The 16,253-nt window shown below is 31.3% G+C and overlaps 1 protein-coding gene across 1 annotated transcript; it reads right to left on the reverse strand.

Moving 5' to 3' along the window:
• Positions 1–8,908: 8,908 nt before the first annotated feature.
• Positions 8,909–9,310, reverse strand: LOC112715668 (auxin-responsive protein SAUR32). The gene has a single exon (XM_025767455.3). The coding sequence runs from the start codon at positions 9,308–9,310 to the stop codon at positions 8,909–8,911; it is 402 nt and encodes a 133-aa protein (XP_025623240.1).
• Positions 9,311–16,253: the final 6,943 nt, after the last annotated feature.

Genomic DNA, 16,253 nt, shown 5'->3' on the forward strand with positions numbered 1-16,253 from the left:
ATATAAGGGGAAAAATTTTCTTAGGAAACGCCATGAAGCATGTGTCATGATTACAAAGTAATATGAAGGTGATAAAAATGTTGAGAGACGGGTATAGTTTATGAAAATAAAGTAGTCATTTCTTTTAATATTTATAACAACATCCCTATACTAGTAGTACAAACATGATAACATTCTAAATCTCTTCAATTAGGAGAGAAAAACTTAATTAAAATATTCATCGTGAAGTTTTCTTTTTAATTTGTGAGTGCCCACAAACACTAACACTTAGTAGGGATCGCAAAATTTTTCAAAATGCGAAATTTTTGCGGGGGACCATTTTAAATAAGATCCGAAAATAATTTTTTTTTTAAAATGTTGGTTAAAAATAATAATAATAATTTGATGATAAATAAATCAAAGGCATTTGTTTGGACTATGTTGAGAAAGTGTTTAAAGATAGTCAAAATAAATCATTAATAAGCAAGCTAAATTGATCAAAAGTGCAAATTGAAAATAAAGGCCTATGATCGAAGTAATAGAGAGGCTAGTTTAAAACAGTTAAAGACGGTTATTATACTTGTTATAGTAGGAACAGTTATGTTTAATTTCCTTATATAAAAAGTACGTGAGGAAATCTGATTGGTTGAAGATGGCTATAAATAGACGTAGTTTAGAAGTAACTGAGGTTGAAATTCGGTTTCAGAAAACACTCTCGCACACTCACATCCCTAACGATTTTTTGAGACTGTAAAGAAATTTCTTTTTTGCATGTAGGATTCCTTTCGTATCTTTTAAATTTCTTGTAATCTTTTCCTTTCTGCAAATTTACTTTCTTGCAAAGTCTTTTTTTTTTCATCTTTAACATTTTGGCATTGTCTTTTGAATTCAAAGTCCTTTGACTTTTGTTGAAAGCATTTTATTACTTTGATTTAATTTCAAGTCATTTATTTTGTTCTATAATTTCAATGTCAAGTCATTTGAATTTCATTTACATTTCGAATTTTTTCTTCTCTTCTTTATTCTTCCAATATTGGGATCTTTTGATGCACAACTCGAAACTGGTACTCATAAGAGGAGTATGTTTCGCTCCCAAATCACTAGATATCAAACTAACAAACTTCAGTAGAATTAACATCACATATGAAAGGTAGTATATTGGGGGAAAATGCGATGGCTAGTAATCCCACTGCTGGAATAGTGGGTGTAATCCACGCCCACGAATACAACCGCCAGTAACTGCAGGTTGCCCTTCTTTCAGCCTCCCTCCAAGTTATACTCCACCAATGGATAGTTACGGGACTCCAATTCGATTTGGAAGTACATCAGGAGCAGTTAATAATCAACTACCTTTACAACATCTTGAGTTTGCTCATGATTATCAAGTAGGTTCAATATTGAATAGCATGGGTTTGATGGCGGCGTTTCGACAGCATGTCAATGAAAGTCATCCTGATTTTGTTAATTTATTGACTCAACAGATGACTACTATCTTGAATCCCATGATGGCTAATCACAAGACAAAGTTTGAACGTCTTGTTAGACAAGTCGGGCGGATTTCTCGAATTGTTGACTATGACAAAGGTGATCGACAAAATGTTGAAGTAAACCCAGAGAATTTAGAGAACATGCTTAGAAATATTTGGGTGAAGAGATCCCTCGAGTAGTTCGACGCGATCAGAATGCAAATGAATTATTGGCTCAAATGCGAGTTAATTAACAAGGTGAATGTTATCAAGTTACGAGAATTATCGAAGATGTCCTAAATAGGGCCGGATTCAATGTGAGTTTTATGAATCAACCATACTTTGTTTCTACATTTTCTGCTATGGTACAAATGACAGAAGTACCTACGGGTGTAAAAACCCTAAGATAATAACAAAGTTTGCAGGAGAGGTTGGTGAATTGACTACTGAGCATATCGTTTGATATATGGTCGAATTAGGCAATTAAGCAAATCATGAAAATTTAAAAATGAACTTTTTTTTCTTCTTCTTTAACGAAGAATGCTTTTACTTAGTTTTCAAATCTCTGGCCTAATTCGATTGCAACTTGAGCACAGTTGGAGAGTGCTTTTCATTCTCAACTTTATAAAGAGAAATTGAATGTAACAATCACTGATTTAGTGACTTTGAAACGCGATGATGGAGAGTCAATTGATGACTTCATGATTCGTTCTAAGAATGTTCGAAGTCGATGTTACATGTCACTTCCCAAAAGTGAAGTAGTGAAAAGAGCAAATATGGATTAGGTTTTTATATGCATCGAAAGTTGCTTGATGTGCATATACCTAATTTGGCTCATTTGGCTAAAAGGGTTCAACAGGTAAAAGTTCTTCAAAAAGAAAAAGAAAAGATTAAAAGTGAGAAAAAGTTGAAAAGTAAAACCTTTGCTTGAAAGAAAAGGTCTCATATGTTGAAATAGAGTCCTCGAGTGAAGAGTATGATGTTGAATTTCTTGAAGTCAATTTGGCTGAGTTGAAAAAAGATCCACCTTATATTTGTTCTTTACTCAAGAAAATTACAAGTGTTGATAAAACTAATGATATGAAGTATAAGAGTGAAAAAAATTATAGTTTTGGTCTTTCGAAATTAGATCAAATATTTGATGTGTTACTTAGGGATAAACAATTGGTTTTACCGGAAGGCAAGACATTGCTTTCAATAAAAGATTTAAAAGAAAAATCTTATTATAAAGTTCATTAAGCAACTAGATATTCGACTATAATTGTATCCATTTCAGGGACCTGATTCAAGAAGCAATTATGAAAGGGAGATTGAAGTTCGATGATGACAAAAGGGATATGAAAGTTGAGATTGATCCTTTCGATGATGGAGCAAATTTTACTGAGCCTATTTTCTTAGAGATCAACATGGTTAGATTCACCTATGAATTTGACACTACTTTGGGAGATTTTGAAACCAATGTTTGATCAATATACTCTGGAGTTGGTGAGACACTGTTGGAATTTCTGATGCAACAGAAACTAAAGGATCGTGACGTGTCTTTGTGACCTCAATGTAGTGTTGTGTTTGATGCTGAGGTTGCAGTAATCTTTGAAAAGGAAATAATGAAAAAGGAGCTAGCTCATAAGGAGGAACAGATTCATCTGACACATCTCCCTCAACGACAAGATGGACAAAGTTCCCAAAGCTCTTAGGAAAATTTTGTTCCTCCACTTGATCGTTCACAAGCTTTAGGAGTCTAATGAATAAAGAACTGTCAAGAGTTTCACAATCGAGATGCACAATATAGGCGTAATCCTCAAAGGGGCCATCGAGGTTATAATCAAGGACGTTACCCATATCCTCGAGGAAAAATTAGAGAAAATCGAGGTGAAAGGTTTGTGCGTCAAACAAAGCCAAAAAGGCTATCGATTTCAGTAGATGAGGAGGCAAATCCTTCTGCTCATACTCGAATAGTTTTTCTGTTTGATGGAAAAAGCTTATTCAAAAGGAATTTCTTCCCTAACAAAAGGGGAGAAGGGCAATGCTATTGCAGTAATCCTTGTCGATGATAAAGAAAAAGATGATGATTTGGATGAGGAATACTTCGATGAAGGAAATGAGAAAATGGTAGGCACTATTTCTATTATACCATTGAGTACTTAGGAGAATATGAAGAAAACTTGAGTGAAGACTATGATATCAAAGATGAAGAGATATTTACTTTTGTAAGTGAAGATGAAGAGTTGGAATGCTTCAAAAAGCCAATTGAGAAGTAAAAATCACACCTTTAACCTCTACACATCACTGCTTGTATGAGTGGTATTTGCATCAATAAAATGTTGGTCGATGGAGGAACGACAATTAGCTTGTTGCAGGAAAGGATGCTAATCAAGGTGAGAAAACATTTCGATGACTTGATACCCACAAACATTTCAGTTACCGATTATAGTGGAGTATCAACACCTGCAAAAGGCTTGATAACTCTCCAAGTGCATGTAGGGTGGCAAGTTATAATCCCTTACTCGATTGAGATTGGATTCATGGTGTTGAGGTTGTGCCTTCGACTGTGCATCAAAGTATCCTTCTTTGAACTGATGAAGGAAAGTCTGAAGTAATAAAGGCGGATTCAAGCCTTTGTGTTGGCAAATTCATGTCGATTTCAAGGTGTACAATGATAAACTGAAACCTCTTGATGTTGACAGGATGCTCAATTATTATAATTGTGAAGGCTGCTTTTTAACTTTAGAAGGACTTAGCGTGAAGCTTTGACACCCAATACTTGATTATACTCCTACTGGCTAGGAGTGATCTAGCACAGTGTGAGAGTTTGATTTCATATTGTCATGGCTAATGAACGAAATGTGTCGACTATTTAGGTTCTTTAAATAATTATCTAAGTATTTTTGATTCTGTTAAAAATGTTTCATAATGTTCTAGAAATTATTCTTCTAATGAAGTTGAGTCGAATAAGGATTTCAATTCAGTATTTTCAATTCCTAGTGTAGCTTCGATTCCTAAAATTGAGTATAATTGTGTGTTAGATACTTCATGTATTTTTATTCCTAGGATTAATATTATTGATCAGTCCAACATTGAAATGTCTAAAGATCTTAGTGCTATAAATGGTTTGACTGCTGATTCAGTCAATAATAAAGTTTGATTTGCTTCAGATAATTCAGTTGATTTTACTTTCGATTGCATTTATGATTTGAAGCCTTTAGGTTTCGAAAAAGCTTCAGTTGATGATGCTCATATTGAAAAAGGGTTCGAATTCCAAGATCTACCTGAAAAAATTAATTTAGGATCAATTGGTAATTATAGACCTACTTATATTTGTAATGATCTTAATGAGCAATTTTGAATGAAGTTGATTAATTTATTGATCGAATACAAATATTATTTTGCTTGGAATTATGATGAAATACTTGGTCTTGATCGTTTGTTGGTAGAACATAGATTGGCATTGAAGCTATTTTCTCGACTAGTGAAACAGGCACCTAGACGAATTGCCTTTGAAATCAATCTCAAAATCAAAGAAGAAATCGAAAGAATAATCAAAGAAAAGTAGTTTATTCGAACTGCTCGTTATGTCAATTGAATATCGAATATTATACCAGTAATGAAAAAGAAGGGGAAGCTTTGTGTTTGTATTGATTTCTATAATTTGAATAATGCTACTTTTAAAGATGAGTATTTTATGCCTGTGGCAGACATGCTAATTGATTCAATGGCAGGTAATAAAATTTTAAGTTTTATGAATTGTTATTCTAGTTATAATCAAATCTTCATAAATGAAGATGTCTCGAAACCAACTTTTCGATGTCTTGGAGCATTGGGAACTTATTAATGGATAATGATACCCTTTGGATTAAAGAATGCTGGGACAACATATCAACGTGCTATGAATACTATTTTTCACGATTACATAGGAAAATTTATGAAAGTATATATCGATGATGTAATGGTGAAATCAAATTTGATGGATCAACATCTCAATTATTTAAGCCAAGCATTTCAAACTATGAGAAAAAAAGGTTTAAAAATGAATCCTTTGAAATGTGCGTATAGAGTTTCGGTAAGAAATTTTTTAGGATTTATGGTACAAAAGAAAGGGATTGCTATTGATCAAAACTAAGCGAAAGCAATTCTAGAATTGCTACCTCCTAAATCGAAAAAAAAGAGCTTCAATTGATTTTAGGAAAAGTTAATTTTTTTGTTGATTTATTTCTAATTTATCTGGTCGAATGCGCATCTTTTCGACTTTGGTAAAGCTTAAAAATGATTCCCAATATTGGTTGACAGAAGAACATCAATAGGAATTTGATTCAATTAAGAATTATTTATCGAAAATACCTATAATGACAATAGTCTGACCTTTTGATGAACCATTAAAATTGTATGTTGCGGCTTCAACAAATACAATTGGTTGTATGCTAGCTTAAAACAATGAGGAAGGGCATGAAAGGGTAATTTATTACCTAAGAAAAATTGTGCCTTTTCCTTTACTATGCTTGTACAAAATTAAAAAGTTATATGATTACAAAAACTATTCGAGTTATTGCACAAACAATTTTTACTAAGTATATGTTGTCTTTCTGAAAAATTGGTGTCAGTTGGGATCCTAAACGTTTTTGGGATAAACTTTGTTTTCTGTTTTAAATAACAAAGGGAAGGTTTTATTGAATCGACACATTCTTTGTGAAAGGAATCATAGGAGGCAATTTGTTGGCTAAAAATAATAATTTGATGACAAACAAATCGAAGACATTTGCTTAGACTTTGTCGAGAAAGAAATGGTCGAAAGAAATCATCGATGAGCGAGCTAAATTGATCGATAGTGCAAATCGAAAGTGAAGGCCCGTGATCGAAGCAACGGAAAGGCCAGTGATTGAAACAGTTGAAGACAGTTATCATACTTGTTATAGCGAAAACAGTTATGTTTGATTTCCTTGTATAAGGAGCACGTGAAGGAAATCTGATTGGTTGAAGATGGCTATAAATAGACGTAGTTTAGAAGTAATAGAGGTTGAAATTCGATTTCAGAAACCACTCTCATACACTCACATCTCCAACGATTTTCTGAGTCTGTAAAGAGCTTTTTTTTAAGATTCTTTCATGTCTTTTAAATCTCTTGTAATTTTTTCTTTTCTGCAAATTTACTTTTTTGCAAAGTCTTTGTTTTTTCTCTTTAACAGTTCTGCATTATCTTTTGAATTCAAAGTCCTTTAACTTTTGTTGAAGGCATTTTATTGCTTTGATTTAGTTCCAAGTCCTTTTTTTATTCTATAATTTCGATTTCAAGTCATTTAAATTCTATTTACATTTTAAATTTTTTTTCTTCTCTTCTTTATTCAACCAAGTATTCCTAAGAAAAGTAGGTTTTGCTCTCAAATCATTAGATATCGAACCAACTCAAATTTGCTAAAAATATGCATAAGAACAAAAATGGAAATGAGATAAAATTCCCTTAAAACAGACGCAGAAATTTGAGCAGGAATCTCCGTCCCATCCCCAGTACTAATTCCAAATTATTAAATTTATTTAAATATTTTTAATAATTTATTTTTAATATAGACATTATATATTGAAAAACTTAATCTTAATTTAAAAATTTCTTTCTTTCTTTTTATATCACTAATATTATGTCGTTCTACATTTTTAATTTCTTCTCTCTATATGACTATAATGTGTTATTTTATATTTTTAGACTTGTAATTTTGAACAATATTCTATTTATATATTGTAAAAATATTTTGTAATTCTTTTAAATTTTTAATTTTTTATTAAAATTTTTATATAAATTATCAATATAAAAAAATGCAAAATGGGTGTCCACAGAAAATGAAACTCTACAAAAAAAATTAAAAAAATAATATTTTTCTATGATAAAAATCGAAATAGAAATAAAAAACAAATTTAAAGACAAAAACGGCGAATAGGAAGGCATTCCCCGCCCCATTCTCATCCCTAACACCTAACTATATTTTTGAATTGGTAGCTACTAGCTATAGGCCTAGGACATTTTTCGAGCACGAGGGAAATATGTTAAGAAATCCTATGTATTCAAAGTCAATATTCTCACACCACATTCGGCGAAATTTTGATCTTTAATTGGTTCGTTGGCCTCAATCTCCTGCTGAATTATTATTGTTTGTGATATGTTTATGACATTTTAACAAGATGATACAATCTGCGTGAAACCGCACGAATGAACTTATACTTAAATTAATTTGAATTGATTTGATAATTAGTTTACTAGTTTATTTGAATAAATATCAGAGATTGAGATTTCATCTTATATATATAAATTTTTAAATGAAATTCGTTTATAATAAATTAATTTTTAATTTATCAAATTGAAAGATACAGGTGAAAAAAAAATCGATTTCATTAATAAAGTGCATGGTATTAGTAAGACTTATTAAGAGAGTTTTCCCTAATCATATTTGTTATCTTTATTTGATTCAATATTCTTGGAGCATATATAAAGGAAGGAAGACACAAAATGTGTTGAACCAATGGGAAGCGGACACGCCAAGTCTCTTTGGTCCACAACCACCATTATCTCATCAAACTTCCTATGAATTTCCTAATCATAAGTTCATAACCATAACCCACGAAAAAAAAGACGAAAAGAAAAAAAAAGGAAACGAGGCAAACGGCTAAAAAAGCAAATGCCAAAGAACATTTTCACTGGGACCCCCTCCCATCAATGTTATCTTTATTTAGCCACAAGAATATGAAGAGCTTATCAAATCTCAGATTTTCTAAGCCCATCTTGGCTTTCTCCTGTGTAAATGAAGCCAAAAACGAATTAAAGAAAGAGAAAGAGAACACTGGGATTCTCAATTCTGCAAATAAAATGACTTAGTTTATAGTCTTAATTTCGAATTTGGAATATTGAGAACTAAAACTTTTGCTACAGACTTACATATGAACTCCATAAGTTGTTGAGGTGAATCAAAGTTGTTAGACCTAACGACTCCTATCTAGTAATAGTGAGTTTGGGAAAATTAGCTTGTAAAAGGAGAATTAAAAAACATAAATAAGTAAAGTGTACTCTTTCCCTTGTTCCAAATTCGATTGAGTCGTGTCTTTAACGTTTGTATCATTTATCTGCTTTTTCTTTCTTTCTTTTAAGAATTATAAAATTCGTACACATTATTCATAAGGATCAAGAGAGCCAAGAAAGGGTAAACCAAGAAGGCAAGAATAAACTCATTCGATAACATCACGGCACGGTTCTCATTTCTTTAACTTTTTTTTTCCCTGTCAATTATGACAATTGTACCGAAACAAAACATACAAATCAATCAACAATATATATTTTTTTCATCATTATCGTAGTCATCATCATCATCAACCACCCATTTCCGGGTACTGAGAAAAAAGAAAAGAAACATAAAATGGTACATGTGTAAATATAATATAATATGATGTTTGAGTTGTTGTCATAATTAGAAGCAGTAATAATAAGGGAATCAAACTTTGAAGCACCAGGCATGATGATGATTATGGTGGTGGTGGTGATGGAAGTGGTGAGATTTGTCCCTATGAATGATATCCTGGACGGTGCGAAAGTGTTGGACGTGGCAGGGTATGGTGATAGGTCCTTTCTGATCGAAACCGTACTCGTCTTCAGCTTCTTTGAGGAGCTGCAAGAAGAGTGGGTGGTTGAAGTATATAACAGGAATAACAAACCTCTGTTGCTCTTCTCCTTGGCCCACCATGATCGCCAAGCACCCCTTCGGTATGTCCTTCAGATCCTCCTTCTTCTCGTGGTGGTTGAAATGGAGATGCGGTATGTGAAGGTGAAAACTCATCATATTGTTGTCCTGATGCTGATGCTTCTGCTGGTTATCGCCTCCAATCACAAACCCCATAAAATCAATAAGCTAAAATAAGAATACTTGCTAGCTAGCTGTGTAGATCTGTGAATATTATAAGAAGACGGAAGAGAAAGGCCAGGGATCAGAGGCTGATATGGCGAGGTTAAAGAGAGTTAGAGAAGAATCGGTGAGAGATCTTGGGATGTTGCTCATGTTATATGAAGAACAACCAAACAGCACCTACATAACACGATAAAGAAACAACGAACAATGAACAAGAATGAATGAGGATTTGCAAAGCCTGAGGTTGGGATCTTTATATAGTAGTGTGAATGTGAATGATATTGTTGTTTTCTTTTTGGTGAGTCGTCACGATGCTTCTAGGGTTTCCTTAATTTGTACACAATACACAGAATTATTATATTTAATTAACCCAAAAAAATCAGGAGAGAGATAGAGCCTAAAGTTTTGGAGGAGTCATAGCTTCATTTTCATTGGATGGTCGTCTAGGGTGGGATATATTCTGTGCGTAAATAAAAGTAAATTTAAAGCGCTTTTTATTTTTTTTTTTATGTGGACAGTTGGGAATTTGGGTTTCGCATGAGGAAGGCAGGCCACATGAAATGTAAATGTAATTTGCAGGGTAAATGCGTAGAAGAATCGTTAAAATTGAATTAATAAATAAATTACGTCCAATTGTCCAAATATCATAGCCAGAATGTTCCAATATTATATATATATATATATATATATATATTGACTTTGTTTTTAAGGGTAAGACTTTTGAATAAATAAAGAGGGATATTGTGGGTTACGCCACGCTCAATATACACGTCACAATTATTCTCATTCTCCTTTCATTGCTGTTCTGTAATTGTGACGCAGTCTCTCGTAGGGACAAAGAAAAAGATATCCACCTTCCTTTTTTTTTCTTTTTAATTTAAAACATTTTACTATATTGAAATACTAATACCCAAAATAGTTCTTGTAAAATCACTTATAAATTAACGAATTGATTTTTTAAGGATATAAACGTGAATGATATAACTTTCGGCTAACATAAATTTTGTCAATACTAATCGCATTTTTCAGTGTTATTGTTATGAGGCTTGCTACACGTATAAATTTTTTTGGTTTACAAGTCTTACAAATCCAATAAAATACACACATTACACTTAATTAACGTATTACACATTTTTACATTCAAGAGTAAATAAAACGCACGTTATTTAACAATTTCCTATTTCCAAAGCGCGCTACTCACCATGCATTATGAACGATTCTTCTTCTTCTTCCTCCATGAAAACAATTTTCTTGCCAAATTTGAAGATAATGGAACTTCAGAAATACATCCAAACGATTACAAAAATACACTCAAAGGATTACAGAAATTCACCCAAACGATTATAGAAATACACCCAAAGAATTATAGAAATACACCCAAAGGATTACAAAAATACACCCAAATGGTAATTTATTCACTAAAATTTTTTTCTCTTTTCTCTCTTCTTTTTCTTTATCTCTTTCATTTCTTCACTCATTCTATCTTTCTTATATATCATTATCAATGAGTAATTACAAATTTGACAATCGAAATATATAATATAGCATTCTCTATTGCATTCAAATTAAATTAAAATAATAAAATTAAAATATAATTATATTATATATATTTATATATTACTAACTAATTTAATAACTAAAATGAGTCACATAACACTCATTAAAATTTAGAGAAAATATTTTTCTCCAAAATTAGTAAACCTCCTTTTTACATTCTCTTATCTACCTTTCTCTTTTTTTCTATTTCTTTCTATCCTTCACACTCTATATATAATTTATAATTATATTTTATATTAGTAATTTGACAAATCAAAATATATCACCAGATATTTTTTATTATAATTAAAATAAAATTTTTCTTTAACTTTCAAAATTAACAAACTCTCTCTCTTATTATTCTTTATTATTTTTCTCTCTGTTTTCTCTCATTCTCTATTTTTCTCTATTTTTTCTACAAAAAATAAAATTAACAACATAATATAATTTTAAAAAATTTATTATATGCATATTTTTTATTTAATTTAAAATTTTTACTGTTATCTCTTTAATCTATATTTTCACTTCTTTTTTTTCAAATATTTATTACATATAATTTAGAGAAAATACTAATATTGTGATTAAAAATTAGAATCAAGATTCAAATATAATTTGAGTTAATTTCATAACTATCAATATAATTTTTTATGCTAATATTTAATTATATTTTTATATATATAGAAAAAAATATTTTTTTTAAATAATAAGCATAAAAATTAATTATTTTTATTTATGTAATAAACTTAACATCTAATTAAATATAAAAATATACACCTTAAATTCTTTTAAATTTTAGATAACGAATATTAAAATTAATTATTAGTAAAAAATTAAATTTTTTTATATAAATATATTAACTAAAAATTTTATTATTTAATTTTTTATCTATAAAAATTCTGATCTTCTTAGTCGATGAAGATTTTTATTTTTTATAATTTTTTTATAAAAATAGTTTAATATTATAAATTTTTGTGCCATAATCTAGAATAACAAAATTGATATAATTTTAAAAAAATTTATATTTTTATAATATCATTACGAGTAAAATACCAGTTAATTTCTTATGAATCACCCAGTCCAACTTATCCATGTTAGCATCAATCTAATGTCAAGTTACTTTCATAATATTTTAATTAATTAATTTTGTTACTATAATTCAATTAGCTTAACTTTCGGTGGAATGGTGATTGCATCGGTAATAAAAGAGAATAAAATGATTCATGTTTTAAAAAAATAACATCATACTATTTTTGTATATATTTTTTATGGTGTAAAAAATAAAATTATTACAAAAAAAAGTAGTATTTATAATAAAAAAATATTACAAAAAATTTAAATTTTGAAATAAAAAAATGTATAACAAAAAAAAGAATATTGTAATATGTCTTGTTACAAAAAATTTTGTAACAAAAAATGAATCTGTTACAATATAAAATAATATTTTATCACCAAATTTTTTAATATAAAAATTAAAATTTATTATAAAAATAGTAACAATTTTAATGTTTTTTTTAATAATATATTTTTTCTATCATAAAATTTTGTTACAAAATATAATTTTTTTTTAGTTACAAAAGCACTATATTTATTTTGTAACAAATTTTTTTAATACAAATTACATACATAATTTATTAAATTATTTTTTTAATTAACCGATATATTAACTACTTTATTAAACAAGTCAATATTTATACAATATGTAATAACATAGATAATTCAAACACACTTTATTTAATTAAAATTGTTTTAAAAAAAATAACATTAGTGTTTACATTGATTAGTTTTACAAGCAGTAATTAACCATTTTTGACCATCAAAGATTGAGACGCTGACAATCCTGACCATGACTAATTTAAATTAACTTTATAACCACGAAATATTTTCTTTGTTTGACATTTATAACCAAACATCAATTTTTTAAATTTGCCGTTAGTAAAGCTTCCTACCTGGCTGTTTATTATCCAATGTGTCTTTATTTTATTTTAATTTAATAATAAAATAATATGTTACTAAACTAATCACCGAATCAGTCATCAGAGTCTCTTGGAGTCATGGTACCAAATAGAAACACCAGGAGTTTCGCACGTAGATGTCCCAGTTCTTCATCAATGGTGATATCGACTCTCTTCTAACCCAGCGGATGTCGTCGCTTTTCACCGGCTTTCATCGTCTGTGAGCGTTGCAAGTGTACTCGCCATCGTGGAGGTCCTCTGTGTTGTGCATTCAGAGCTTGTACGTTCTCATCTCAGTATTCGTTATCGCATTAAAGTGCCCTCAAAGTAATCGCCGTCGCATTCCCGTCATCACCCTCGTTGCCTATGTTCCGGTTGGTGTCTGCTTCTACTCTTTCTTTTTTTATTATTGTTTTCGATTTAGATTAGGGCAAATGTTGCTATTGCAGAATTTCCAATTTACTAATGATTTTCTTTGAAAATGTTACAAAGATTTTACTAATTAGGTTATTGATTGTTGGTGATTGCTAATTAAGTAGTTAATTTCAATACTTTATTCATTGTTAATTTAGTAATTTTTATTTGTTGTTAATTCCTAATTTGAATGTTCTTGATTGATTGTTATTAGTTTAAGAAGAAGCACTGCACTTTGTATTTCTCTATACGTAATAGTGGCCAGTAAAATCTGAAGGTAGGGCAATTTTAGTTGCTTGGCATAGCTACGAATACAATGGGACCAAATTATTTTGAAATGTTTGGTTTCTAGTGATCTTTATTAGAAGGGTAGAATATTTAGTATTTGTAGTGTGATACAGTCAGGAGCATGTGTATAATTTAGTTTTAGGCATCTTCACAAGACTCTAGGAAAAACATGAAAGGAAGGAAAGGGGACCTAAACATGTGCACGATAAAGAGAGAGTTATTGTTTAAAGAGAAAAATATAGCAGACTATAGCACTATTACAGGAATGTGTTCAAAATGGGGAATATGATATATTTTGGGGTGATTCTATAATACAATGTGCTTCCTTCATCTTTCTTGTCAAAAGTATGAACTGATCCAGTGATTCTATAATACAATGTGCTTCCTTCATCTATCTGCCTATTAGTTTTCTTTTAAGTTTAATATTCTGTTAATATATTGAATTAATTTGACTTCCTGAACTATTTATTACTTCATTTATAAGCTATCATATCATTTGAGGATTAAAATCCATTAAGGGATTGGTGGATTTTCAACTAGTCCCCTGCCGCAGCTTAGAGCCTGCACAATTAAATTATTAATCACATTTTCAAATATGCATGTCAGTATGTAAGTTTGGAACTTATGTTCACTTGACATAAATCATTAGCAACATGATCAAAATAAAAGGTGAAATATCATAATTTAACAGTTAACTTACATTGTTAACTTGAATATATTGATAATATAGCAGATTGTAATATATTTTGCATGTTAATTATTTTATTTTAATTAAATATTTGGTTTAAAATTTTTAGCAATTAATCATGTTAATTCTAGTATGAGTTTTAATATTGTGTCAAATTTAGTTAGATGGCAACAACAACTCATATAACTCTATTCATACATCACGGCGGAAAGTTTGTAAGATACAATGATGGAAATGTGGAATATGTTGGAGGTGATGTTAACGAAGTTAGAAGTGTTAACGTTGACACACTAAACAACTTCTTCATCAAGGGTCTCGTAAGGGATATTAGATATACTTTTGTGAATGAGTGCTATTGGCTGAAACCCGATAAGGAGCTTAAAATGGGTTGAAGTTACCGAGGACCGACACTGATATAGTTGAGATGTATGAAGCTACCATAAAGCATAATAGGTGGATGGATGTATTTACTGAGCATCCAATTAGTCTTTCTGTGCTAGCCGAAGATGATGAAGAGCATTTAAGTGAAGATGATGTTGTTGTGGAGGTTAGGAATGTCACTGCAGAGGAGATGAATAGCAAAGTGGAAGAAAAAACTAAGCCCATTAAATCTCACTCCCAGCCCACTAAATCTCACTCCCAGCCCACTAAATCTTACTCCTAGCCTACTGAAAATTACTCCCAGCCCATTAGATCCTTCTCTCACCCTAATCCAAACTCTGAAGAATCTACTACAACACACACCCAAGTAAAATCTCCACTAGATGGCAAAACTCCCTCGCTTCATATACCTCCTAGTAGTGAACCAAGCTCAAGCAAAACTCCTGACCCAAAAACTCAGCAAGAGACAAATACATCCAGTGGGACGAATGAGCTACTCACGCAGTATGTGCCTGAACCAATAGTTGAACAGTAAAACCAAGAAGGATCCGCATCAGGTTCAGCCTCAGTTCCTCAACCTCAACCCCAGACTAAAACAGAAAGAACTCCAACTGAAGAAGTAGGTAAGAGCAAGAGAAAGGTTAGAAATGTTAGAAGGCATGTGCCTACAGGCCAAACATTCATTCAAAATCCAGATCCAACAAAAGCTTCACGCATTTTCTTGCCTGTTGATGAAGAAGAATATTTATCAGATGATCCTGGATATCATTACTATGAATCTGAATGTTGCGACAGCATATGTAGTGATGAAGAAGATGCACACCCAGCATCATACCCACAAGAAAATGCAGAAGCTCCGGTTCAACAAGTGCGTTTTGATGTCAGAATGGAGTTTGAAAGCATGGCATTATTCAAGAAAGCAGCAAGAAAGTACAACATCGCCATTGGACGGAGGATTTTATTCCCCAGAGTTGATCCGATGCGATCAAAAGCCATATGTTATGACGAAAATTATCCATGGCAGATTTATTGTGCACGAAGAACTCATCCCCTAAGCTATCAAGTGAAGACCTTTGTTGATCAACACACGTGTGCAAGAGATAACAAGTGAAAATCAGCTGATGGAAAGTGGGTAGTGGATGAATTAGAGGAGAAGATGAGAACTCATCTAGCATTGACGGTGAAAGAGGCTGCACAATTCTTCAGAGAAGAGTGTGATGTAAATGTAAATGAAATAATGATCTACCGGTGTATAGTCAAAGCTAGAGAGAGAATTGAGGGGTCGGAGAAGGCACAATATTCATTGCTTCGGGACTACGGAGATGAGATTTTAAGGTATAATCCTGGTTCAACTGTCATTATTGAGACAACGCCGATGCCTGATTCAGATAACCTTTTTAAGAGAATATATATTTGTCTTGATGCTTGCAAGAAGGGTTTCTTGGGTGGATATCGACCATTTATCTGCTTGGATGGGATGTTTCTTAAAGGGTATTATGGGGGGCAGTTGTTGGCAGCAATCGGACAAGATGTTAACAACCACATCTACCCAATAGCATATGCAATTGTTACTGCAGAAACAAAAGACAGCTGGAAATGGTTTCTTCAGCTGTTATGAGAGGATCTTGGTAATGGTACGTCACATGGATTTAGTTTTATGAGTGTTCAACAAAAG

Source organism: Arachis hypogaea, chromosome 10 (assembly GCF_003086295.3).
Source record: "Arachis hypogaea cultivar Tifrunner chromosome 10, arahy.Tifrunner.gnm2.J5K5, whole genome shotgun sequence".
Taxonomy (NCBI): Eukaryota; Viridiplantae; Streptophyta; class Magnoliopsida; order Fabales; family Fabaceae; genus Arachis; species Arachis hypogaea.

Coding starts and splice junctions, on each gene's coding strand:
- LOC112715668 (XM_025767455.3), bottom strand. CDS start 9,310: ATGGGGTTTGTGATTGGAGGCGATAACCAGCAGAAGCATCAGCATCAG.